At 40.4% G+C, this 12,326-nt stretch overlaps 1 protein-coding gene across 1 annotated transcript; it reads right to left on the bottom strand.

The window, feature by feature from the left end:
* Positions 1–3,314: 3,314 nt before the first annotated feature.
* LOC145771549 (serine/threonine-protein phosphatase PP1-beta-like) lies at positions 3,315–6,053 on the bottom strand. Its single transcript, XM_082583252.1, has 2 exons — positions 6,000–6,053; positions 3,315–5,873 (listed from the first exon to the last, which is right to left on the bottom strand). The coding sequence occupies exons 1-2, from the start codon at positions 6,051–6,053 to the stop codon at positions 5,061–5,063; spliced, it is 867 nt and encodes a 288-aa protein (XP_082439378.1). The 3' UTR covers positions 3,315–5,060.
* Positions 6,054–12,326: the final 6,273 nt, after the last annotated feature.

Here is a 12,326-nt window from a genome sequence, read left to right as displayed (position 1 = left end):
CCTTTCATCCTTAGTGAAAATTTTCTGCCATGCAACATTTCCCCACATTCCCTGAACTTTGCCCAGCCCAATCTTGCCCTTGTTGTCATCGCTGCTTCACATCCACCACTTCCATTTATCCGATCACCCAGATAACAGAAAGTCTGTCACTGTTTCGATGCCATGGCAGAACTCATCATCATGGCCTTCCACTTCATTCCTTCCTTTACTGCATTTCCCACAAACAAAACACTTCGCCAATCTTGTTGCGGCTCTCTTGACATTAGCACAATAGCACATCTTGCATGTACCCACTTTCCACATTCCTTGCATTGCATTGAATTTCTCATCACTCTCTTGCCACATATTCCACAGGGATCTACTTTGTTCTCAACAACTGTTCCTTCTGCTCCACTCACCATCACTTTTGTTTTTTCAAGATTCACCTTCATACCCTTGGTTTCAAATGCTTCTTTCCATTTCTTAAACTTTCTCTCCAGTCCCTCCATACTATTACTTGTCAAGACTGCATACTTGTCAAGACTGCATACAAAATTTCACTCAATAAGCCCTCCCTCACTCCTTCAGTTACAACGTCAACCACAATAGCAAATATCAGAGGTGACAAAACTGATCCTTGGTGTACACCAACCTTCACAAAAAACTCGTTTGAATAATTTGATCCAACTCTCACTTTTGTTCTTGCATCCTCATACATAGACACCACAGCTCTCACTAATAACTCCGGTATACCTCTTTTCCTCACTGCCCACTCCATCACTTTCCTTGGTACTCTGTCAAATGCCTTCTCTAAGTCGACGAAACACATATATAGTTTTCTCTGCTTCTCTCGATATTCCTCCTGCATTCTTCTCAATATAAACAGAGCATCCACTGTACCTTTTCCTGGCATAAATCCAAACTGCATATTATTTAATTTCACCAATGTTCTCAACCTCTTTTCTAGTATTCGCTCCACAATTTTCATTCCATGCTCTAGTAGTTTTACACCTCTATTCTATATGCACTGCAACTTTTCACATCCCCTTTTCTCTTGAACAGTGGAACAACAGTACTATGCTTCCACTTCTCCGGCATTCCCTCTCCATCTAATACCCTTTGGCTAAGTTGTAGCATTACTTCAATTCCCAACTCTCCACTTGCTTTTATCATCTCTATGCTCACTTCTGATGGACCGGCTGCTTTATGCAGTTTCATTTGCCCCATTGCCTCCACCACTTCATCATGAGTAACCTTTCCCACTGGACCCTCCACCAGATCAACATCTGTCATATGATCCCATACATTCTCCTTATTCATAACATTTTCCATATGTTCCTTCCACACTTCTCCTCTGCTTTCCGGGCTGAAATGCAACTTCCCATCTCCACTCCTTATACAATATCTTCCCCCTACAATATCTTTCCCATCCTTTTTCATTTGCTTTGTGAGTCTAAATACTTTGTTTTGGCTTTCCCCCATTTTATTAAGTTCCTCCTCAGCACCATTCTTCATAGCTCTTGCAACAACCCTCTTTGCCTTCTTTTTCATACTCTTATACTTCTTTTTATTCTCTTCTGACCCATTTTTGCGCCACTGCTTGTATGCATCTCTTTTCTGTGAAATCGCATGCTTCACCTCTTCATCCCACCACTATGTGTCTCCACGATCTCTCCTCACTTTCTTTTTCCCACATACTTCATCACATGCTGCTAGGACACCTTTCTGAAATGAAGCCCACAAGTCCTGCGCACTCATGTTTACCAGCTCTTTTCACAAACTTAATTCTCGTTTCTTTTTCCTCCAGTTTCCACACATTTCTCACAAAAACTCGTTCTTTCTTGACAATTTTCTTCACTTTTTTCATATTTAAGTCTCCTACTACTAGTCTATGCTGCAACTCCCACGGAATTACTTTCACATTCTTCAAGTACTTTCTCTGTCCCTGCCCAACCACAATAAAATCAATTTCCGACTCATGTCCTCCTGAGCTGTAAGTCACCTTCCTTTTCTCTTTCTTTTTAAACCATGTGTTGGCAATACAAAGTTTCCTTTCATCACAAAATTCAAGTGGCATTCTTCCTTCCATGTTTCTCTCCCCAAAACCATATGTACCCTCCATGAATGCCCTCGAACCCATTTGCTTGTTTTCCAACATGTCCATTAAAATCTCCTAATCCAAACACCAACTCTTTTGAACTCCGTAAATCCCATTCCTCTGCCAAAACATCATAAAAACTTTCCTTTTCTAAGTAATCCCTACCACTTTGAGGTGCATATGCACAGATTAGCCTCACTACCTCCTCTTCAAAAGCAAGTACCATTGTCATCACTCTGTCACTCCTTCTTCTAACTTCTATTACTTTCTCACAGAATTCCTCTTTTACAAAGAAACCAACACCACCGATTCCTGTGTTATTTCCTGACCACCATAACTTATATCTCCTCCTATTGGCACCTAAAAACCGCGCTGACTGTCCCCTCCATCTTACTTCCTCTAGGCAACATATATCCACCCTTCTTTTTCTTAGTTTTTCACATATTTCAGTTCCTTTACCACACAAACTTCCCACATTCCAGCATCCGATTCTAACACCATAATCTTTTTTCAATGTTTTTTTGTTTTCTTGGAACCCAGAGATTCTTCGCACCCCTTGCCCATCTAAGGGCTGCTGGGGACTAGGGGCCATTTTTAGCTTTTGCTGCATTTAAATAATATTTTGGAGCATAGATTTTCCAGCCGGATGCCCTTCCTGACGCTAACCACAGTTATTGGCGGTGGGCCTAGCCTTTACTTAAAAAGTATTTCCTGCAAGGCAACAGGATTTCTAACAAGTTTTAGCCAACCAGTCGAGGTTGTTGCCCATGAGGTGGGACGTGGACCCACTTGTTAGTTTGGTGTGTGATTAAGACCAGTGTTCCCCGAGACCCATGGTGTAACAATCCATGGCGACTGCTCAGGGTTCAAAGGTGCTACTTGTACCACACACCTACCTCAAATAAAAAGGTTTATTACATACTGGCAGTCTGGCACACTCTATTCCAGAGTGAATCATTGTAAGCTAATGCTTACACTGATTTGCGATAAGTATAGGTAATAAGTTTGAAGTAAATAATTATATGAAGAACTACTAAGCTTTAATTAAGCAAGTAGCCTACATTGAAGCTGATTTTTAAGAGACCGATCAATCGTTTTCAAACGACGGGCCCAGCTTAATTGATGTGCATGCATATAGCTTTTTGAGGATAAAATGATAAGTGTGCAAAGAACTATGGTTTTAAATAAAGAATAGTCCATCGTATTTTTTAATCACTTAACCTTTTATTTAGGCATGATAACTGGGCGAAACGAAAGTAATAAAGCTATTGGAGTGAACAGTGTTTTATTGGCAGTTAACCACCACACAACAGTGAACTTGTAAACCGATCACATACCATTTTAAAAATACACTAGCCGTTTATATCTTTAAGAATATGCCAAGAAAAAATGGTGTACGGTATTGACTAAAGTTATCCTAAAATGACACATAAAGTGGCCAAGTTGTGAACCCACAAACAGCAATACCAGTATTGAAAACTTTTCCATGTGTACTGTGCCAGGCATTTTTTGACAGTATTGTAAATCGCAGAAAAAAATGTGACTGAAGGGTTACTTAGCAGAACAGGTAGGCTATTTAGTATGTTCGATCATAAATACAATGAAATTTATCAAAATTCTTCTGTAGAAACAATTAGAGAAGTTCAACTCAACTCTTTCCAACAATACATATACCAGTGAAAGCAGATCAAAAATTGAAAACACGAAAACATTCACATATAAGTTGGCTACTCACATTTATAACAAGTATATATATATTCTAATTTCTAATTATGAAACAATAATTAAATTTTAGTTGTGAATAAAACATACAAATGCCTCAGTTACGTTATATGTTAGGGAGATACACAAAAATTTAAAACAAACTTTGACCAGCCTGTGGACCAGATGCATACACCACATTTCACAAATTAAGGAAACAATAATTGCAAATCATGTAAAATTAACAAAACGAAAACACAAAAGAAGATACAACAAATCAACAAAATTCATGATTTCTTTTCCAGTTGTTGCCTCGTGCTATCTATGACTACAGAAGAATAAACAAAGTCAACTGGCAACACACAAATACTGTAAATGGTAGAGTGGCATTGTTCTGCTAAGTTTTAAAAATACTGAAAATTTTAAAACTGTTTTATTTTATGCAAAACAACAAAAAGTATTTGTCAATCAATTTAACTGCTGGTATCATACCAGCAAAATGCTATTTTTCAAATAGGAGGAAAACACACTACATTTTGCTCAAAAATTGAAGCTACATCTGCTATAGTTATTTGGTAAGTTTAATAAAATGCGTACAAACATAGATGTGGTATTGTGAAGAGAGCATTATTTCTGGATGTCAGCATAAGGCTGAGTACTTACTAGTACAGCAAGCAATTGTGATTCACTTTCTTGCTACAATCGGCTGCCGAGAAACGTTTAGATGTGGTACATTGAATATTTATTCATTTCACTTCAGCCACAAGCTACAATTTCAGATTCATTAGAAAGCTTTAAGGTGCATGGAAACAGTTAAGACAGAGACATGCTTCAATCACAACATTTTAGCTTAATCATAAGTAGGTCGAGTTGCTACAGTAGGTGCCGCTTATTAAGTCCACCTCGAGACCAGACGATTTTAGGCTTATTAAGTGGGGGACGATTCTATGTCACTCCTATGCAATTCAGTAATTTCGGACCAAATTGAGCTTAATAAGCGGGTGGACCTATTAACCGTGGCCTCAACAAGCAAGGACTACTGTGATACAAAGCATTTTTAACTAGTTTAAATGAAACTATTACAAAAAGTGGAGTAGCACAACATAATATTAATATTCAGCAACGAGAATCAATAGCTGATACCTTGTGAGGTTAATCATTAGAGATATTGTAATAAAACATAGTCAAAACAAAGAAATGAACAAAACTTAATATTAAATAACTCTATATACAATATATACACATTTGAGAAGTTAAAATCGGCCCCAAAATTTACTTCAGTTTATTTTTTTCCCATTTTTGGTTTGGTTCCAGCATTGCGTGGTGGTGTAACTGGCCGACCTGCATTCAAGCCACCATAAGGAAATTTCTTTTTATCTGCTGGTTTAAGGATTTGAAATGAACACATCAATGTTTCATCAACACTCATCATGGCACCAGCATTATCAAACTCACCACAATAGTTTGGGGCAGAAAACAAGGTAACAAGTTGTCTCTTGGCAAAAAACTCATAACCATCTTCTACAACTTGATGTGCACGACATATGAGATCAAGATCATGCTTGTGAAGAAACTTTGCAACCACTTCAGCACCAAATGTAAATGACACTCCACGATCATTCTCTCCCCATCCAGCAACCTCTTTGTCAGGATCAGACCATAACAAATCACACAGCAGACCTTGGTCTGGAACATCAGTAGGTCGCATGATGCGTCTTATTTGTTCCATTGATTGTAAGTCAGGGGACAATCCGCCATGACAACAAAAAATTTTTTCATCAATAATTGCTGCTAAAGGCAGACAGTTAAAACAGTCGGTGAATGTTTTCCAAAGCTTGATATTATACCTCCTTTTGCATTCATCATAAAATCCATAAATCCTGTTGATGCTTGCACATTCATGATTTCCTCGAAGTAAAAAGAAGTTTTCTGGATATTTAATTTTGTAGGCAAGAAGAAGAGCAATGGTTTCTAAAGATTGTTTGCCTCGATCGACATAATCTCCCAGAAAAAGGTAGTTTGACTCTGGAGGAAAACCACCATATTCAAACAATCGCAAGAGATCATAATACTGACCATGCACATCACCACAAATCTTCAATGGAGCCTCAAGCTCCAATAAAATAGGCTGACTCAAAAATATTTCTCTAGATTTTAAGCACAGCCCACGGATATCATTTTCCGTAAGTTGTACATTTTTGCCTGGTCTTGATCCTCTAACTTCAAGAAGACTTCCAATGATTTTATCAATGTTCAGTTTGTCTGCTTCTGACATTCTGATAATAATTTGATTTTCCTGCAATTACGCGAAATTTACTCAACACAATATTTCAATAAAAAAGCTTGGCAACCAATGATCAAATTTCTTCACTAAATGATCGCGGAGTGGCGCAAAAGCGTAGTTTTTGCTTTTCTGAAACGAGCACAAGGGGAATATTTTATGAGTAACTTTTATTTGGCGTAACTTTACATAGGAATGGTTGAAACAATGTAACGTTGATGACAGCAGCGGATCAAGAAAATTTTTTGTGGAATGCATCAGTGTTGTAACAAAGTAAAAGCTGTAAGGTAATGGATCTGGAGGGGCTTGGCCTTTGGAAGTTTAATATTTTTAAACTTTGTTTTTTTACTTATCATGTGGTCCAACAGGCTACAGTTTTTTACATAAGACGCAAAATTTGTAAAGATCTGATCTGAAACTGAGATCGAAATTCAAAGTAATTTTTGTAAATTTGTTTTGCCGCTTCCTATTTGCTATTGTACCATTTTATTCGTAGCATTGCTTATGATTGTACCATGACTATTCTTGCAACAGACGAAATAAAATGTTTCTCGACAGCCGATTTGTAGCAAGACTTGACAGCGATAGACACGTGTTTCGCTCATGAGGTTGGGCTCATCAGTATCGCACCGTAGCGTTAAACTGTTTTATTCGCATCAACAGCGCACGGGTAGGCTACAAAGGATTGACACGGCGAGAGAGCACAAACAAACATAGCCAGGTCGAAGACTTTCAGAAACCGGCCTGCCACACCCCGCGGCGGCGGGGAGCGGCGTGATTTAGGGGTGACGATGCACCCGGAGCGACCCGGAGGGGTAAGTCCACCAGCTTAGGTCGCGGGGGCCAGGCTGGGGAGTCGAGGTACCTGTGGAGGGAGAGTGTGGATCGAAAACGTTACATGACCCGTCCGCAAATTTAGAATGGCGGAGCGAGCCAGGGAGACAGGCTCTTTCTGCATTGCCCAGAAAGATGGCCTGCGACGGGCCGGGTGACCCGTCGCGTGTGGATGCTGGAACCGGCAGTAATTGACCGCCGGGCGGCGCCCACGTCTCCTTCACGCGACCTCGGCGCAGGTACTTGACTCTTATACCCGGTCTGCCAGTAGACAGAGCGGATAAAATTGGGGTATACCACGAGGAAGAGAGTCAACTATTTAAGGATAATTTGGCTCTCGTGGCAGACGAAATTCAAATAAAAATGTGGAGCAGAGGCTCGATTAATCAATAGAAACAAAAAATATAGGCGGGAATGTAATACATAGCCTACTCACTGGAGAAGAGTAAGCTTTGATTCGGCGAGCGCGGATGTGCATTGGCCAGACGTTGAGGCAGGTTCGCCCAGCTGGGTCGGGGAGGCTAGCACTCGAAACCAGAGGCACTGATAGGCTACATTACCAGGAAAAAGTAGAAAATTGGGGTGGAAATTTTGAGGCTGCATCGAGTTGATCAGGGGATCGTGTTGATCAATGCGTTGAAAGCAGAGTGAGGTTGATCCAAGCGGGAAAGAACAGCGTTACAAGGCGAAGGCAGCGTAAGATAATTCGAAACAATTGATTGATTAATACATAGAGATATAGTGATGATTGAAGTTACCTAATTGCTGTTAAACCAGTCTCAATTCACAATGTACATTAGACATTTTATTCCTTTCCTTTGTTCATTTTTGAATGCTTGTGTTTGATGAGACTGGAGCATTATAAAAAGATGACACTGGTTTATAGACATAAGTTGATGATATAAAGTGATGAATTTTAAGACAATTAATATAAGGTTATGACGTCTAAACGGTTTGCTGTCTTGCGCGCTCGGATACTTATTGCAACGTTTCTGTTATTGGGGAATAAGTTTCTGATCGCTGAAGTCGTCTTTTCTATGACGTAGCCCCTCCACAAGTGAGCCCGGCGTTCCAAGCTTTCCAGACGCGGAAGGATCCTTCGATTGAGAGGGAAGCCACTTTTCTAGCCATCTCTGCTACCCCACGAGCAGGAACGCCCAAGGCCGTCAGAGCTCGAGAGCTCGTCGGGGCATAGCTCCCGAAGGAGCCTACGACGAACGCAAGTGACAGGACGTCCCTGCAAGGGCGCTTCCTGTCTTCCTTTATGTTGACACATAACTCGCCGTACTTGTCGTGTTTCCTGTCGGCGGCTTTTCGAAGAGAATCCGCGCCGTTGTCGAACGGACATGTGACGTCACATACGAACGTGACACCGTCAGGGCGTTGCAAGACGATGTCAGGACGCAGATCGGCACCGCCCGCTTCCACGTGCTGTGGAACCGTACTATCTATGGAAAGCTCGGGTTGCCATTCGGCAGGCACGTGCCCCACGATCTCCCTCAATACTGAATTGTGTCGTTCCGTGACAACAGTCATCACGGTAGGGCAGTGATTCAATACGTGGGGGAGAGTCTCTTCCGCTTTCCCACACGCACGACACATGGCAGGTAGGTAACGGCGGCCATGGCTTGGTTTTGATTTAAGTGGCATTAGATTCAATCTAGCTTTGTACGCAAATACTCGGTCCGCGTGATCCAGGAGCTCCGGGCGCCGGTCCAGGAATTTGAAAATCCGGACAGGCAGTGGGCACTGACCGTCTTGCCTTGGTCAGGTTTGGATTCCCAGCAACACTAGTTGGTCTGTCTGCACTGTCTAAGTACCAAAAGATCGGTCAACAGTCTCAATAGTTTAATAGAAATCGATTTCATGAGAGGTCGTAGCCCTCACATCTTCAGTCTCGTATGAATGAAACAAGTTACGGTTCGTGCGAAGAAATGTAAAAGTGTGTAGGCTATATTTCAATTTCTTCGCACGAACCGTAGGGGACACTCAGGTAAGTTGGCCCAGTGGGCAAGTTGGCCCACTCTAAATAATTTTTTAAGTACAATAGTTATTGTGACGTATCATACACATACCGAGAAAATGCTGTTTAAACTACCTTATTACCAGGTTGGGAGGCTCTAGCAAGCAGTATAAACTTGTGAGCTCAATTTTTGTATGAAAAATTGTGATTTTTAAAATTTTTGGATTTTAGAATTTTTTACATGTCGTGTGAGTTTTTTCTTACTGTATAAGAAAGGTTATTATTTAGTGAGTGCAACGCTAGGGTAGTTATTAAGGCTCACTTTGACGGTGAAGCCGTTGTTAGAAGCTCGGTAGTTTGACATACATTTTAGTTTTTACAATATGGTTGCCATGCAGGGAAGTTGGCCCACTTCGTGGGTGGGTACGTTGGCCACCATGGCCAACTTGCCTTCATGAGGTATTACATAGAATGATAATGGACTAATTAATACGATGATTTACTTTTTCAAGATTGAAGCATCAAGTATCCAAAGTAAGTAAATCGCGGCTTTACATCAGCAATCAATAACAATAATTCACCTCCCCACAGATTGCGACAACTTATTCCTAACCCACATTGTAATGATAGAATATTGGTAAGTAATTAGATCAAGATAACCAATCGCAAAAATATGTCTCAGCAGGTGTATGAAAAGGGTTAAAGATGTTGAGGAATGGTGTGAGTCAAAGAAAAATATGCAACCACTTCTCAAGCGACGGTCTAAAACGTACTCCGCTTCGGAGATACAATAAAAAATGTTCCGATATTGGTACCCATGCAAAATGGGGTTTGTACTGCAAACAAGGTTCTACCTATCAGTATCGTTAGAAACATAAAAGATAAAAGCATGCCGTTGCAGCTACATGATATTTGATACAGCCTTCATTATTATCCAAAGTTTATTTGGTGTAATGCAAAAAACGTTTACTGGGGTAAAATACTGCATTATAATAGTAGATTATACAGTATTATAAACCATACCGGTACATTGCTCTACCTACAGGCTACAGGCATACAATGTATGTATGCCTGTAGCCTGTATAAAACCAAGCAATAATTAGAAAGTAACATTGAGGAGAAAGATAGCTTTTCCACTGCTTATCATACCGAGAGATGGACACGTTGGCCAGGTGGCCAACTTACCTTCCATGGTGGGCCAAATTACCTGCACAGGCGGGCAAGATGGTCCATTTTAATTTTTTTGGAAAACTTGAAAAATTACATAGGCTACCTAAGAATGTTGGTTGATGCAAGAATATGTCCACTTCTAGAGTGATAAATTCTCTACTCTTCAATAGCATTCGCTTTAACATATGTTTTGTTATTAGTTCACAAATTCAATTTTTCATTTTGCTGGGCCAACTTACCCGAGTCTCCCCTAACTTGTTTCATTCATATGAGACTGAAGATGTGAAGGCTACGGCCTCTCATGAAACTGATTTCTATTAAACTATTGAGACTGTTGACCGATCCTTTGGTACTTTGACAGTGCAGACAGACCAACTAAGTTAGTAATGGACAAAGGATCGTCGCAGCATAGCAGCCGCTCAGATAGTCGAGCAGATCTCCTTCATCAGTTTACTACTAGAGAACTTCAAAGACATTGAAGCAACACTACCGTATGTAAGTTATAAAACGATTGCGTGTGTGGAAGATTTAAACTTGTTCCACAACTGGGATGCGTAAAACGACATACGGTAAGTTACAATAAGAAGAGCAGAATACAATGTTTTTTACAGCGGGTGAGCAACTGAGCATTTAGCAAAATGAGATTTTGCATTGTTTGCACCACAGTAGGCTATTGAGAGCGTACCTTCCTTTAAATATCATTTTCATCCGAGAGAGAATTCTCAATAAATCGGCCTACACCCAGATATTTTAGAGTTTGTGAACACAATTTCAGATTTACCTAGATGTAGGTTAGCAGAGGAGCACGTGAAAGATAAAAGTTTTGGGGGAGAATAACACACCAAATTACATTTTAGAATTGAAAGTAATTTCATGTTCAACGGCATACTTGTGGCTATTAACACTAAAATACTGTACTTTGTTAACTAGCTGAGCAATGTGTTAACATTGGACAGTGTTGTACGTTGACGCTGAGGCTAGCGCCGTCAGTTTATTTTTTAGTTGACGGAAGTGATAGCGCTGTCAACTATTTCGCCGATTTTAAGCGTCAAGCGCTATGCGTCATTTTTTGTTTTGATGGAAAATCTCGTTTCACAATGTATTCTGGCCAGCGCGACTTATCCGAATTACCCGCTTTCGCGTTGGTTGGAATGGCTCCCTGGAATACAAGCTGAAGAAGTTCACCCAGAGTTCACCAAATGGGGATCACTCATATCGTGAGCAGTATCGAGAATGAGGGATCAGAGAAAGAAAGCGAAAAATCGATGGATGTCATCGCGGAGTTTGAAGAAATATTATTTCAAGAGCTGAAAAGAGCGGTGTTGGTGCGGTGGACCCAAAATTTATATATGCTAAGCCATCACAGCACGCTTGGAACAGTGATAAGGCTACCTTGCCAAGTAAACGCTTTCGAGACTTGTTTTTGAAATACAACACACCAATACCATTCAGCGCTGCTGTGGAACGCATGTTTTCGCTTGGAAAGGACATTATGCGTCCCAAACGCAGCAGATCGTCAGACAAACGTTTTAAAAGAAATAACCAATAAGCTAATTACAATACATTCTCAAAACATAAAACCTGCTCTTTATTTATAGCTACTGTTAGCCTACACTTGGTTGAAATATTTCTGTTTTGTAAGACCCTGGCTAAAATACCGCTGACGCCGTCAATTTCTTTAAGAACTGACGCAGTAGGCTACTTTACGCCGTAAAGTTTTTAGCCAATTCGCGCTGACGCTGACAATTCATTTCATTGACGTGTAGGCCTACAACACTGACATTGGAATGTACTTTAGTTTCTGAAACAATTAAAAAAAAATTCTACCTCTTTTATAGCCTACCCACTATTAAAAACACACCTACCTACCCTATGACGTTTTAGCCACCGATAAACTTTACAAAATTTGATTAAGCAAGCGAAAAACTAGGCAAAAGCAGAGTAAAATCGCTTGTTTTTGGAGATCACGTGACCTTCACTGGACTGAAGTCAATGATGTTCAAAGAGTTGCCTGATTTTAATTGTTTATCTGCGAGCAAGCAAAATTCCGTTTAGGACAATTCTTCGAAAACAAAAATTTTGTGGGCTATTGCAGGTGCCCAAAATGTTGTTATTGGGCCGATGGATTGCAATTTTTTATTCAAGGAATCTTAGCCGCCCACGCCACATTTTGGATTCTTGAATTTTAAGGTTATTGTGGAAAATAGCCCAGACAACAATGGCGCACTTTGGCGAGGTCCAGCAAACGATCTCAGTAAAACCAACCGTAGCCTACCGCTTTTCTAAGGCTGACAAGTTTA

Source organism: Aplidium turbinatum, chromosome 6 (assembly GCF_918807975.1).
Source record: "Aplidium turbinatum chromosome 6, kaAplTurb1.1, whole genome shotgun sequence".
NCBI lineage: Eukaryota > Metazoa > Chordata > Ascidiacea > Aplousobranchia > Polyclinidae > Aplidium > Aplidium turbinatum.
Note: the sequence above shows the minus strand (reverse complement) of the source record. Positions and strands in the feature narration are given on the sequence as shown.

Excerpts from the sequence above, each read along its gene's own strand:
- LOC145771549 (XM_082583252.1), bottom strand. The coding sequence starts at position 6,053 with ATGTCAGAAGCAGACAAACTGAACATTGATAAAATCATTGGAAGTCTT. Across the intron at positions 5,874-5,999 it reads TCATTGGAAGTCTTCTTGAA|ATTTGTGGTGATGTGCATGG; the intron begins GTTAGAGGATCA and ends GCTCCATTGAAG.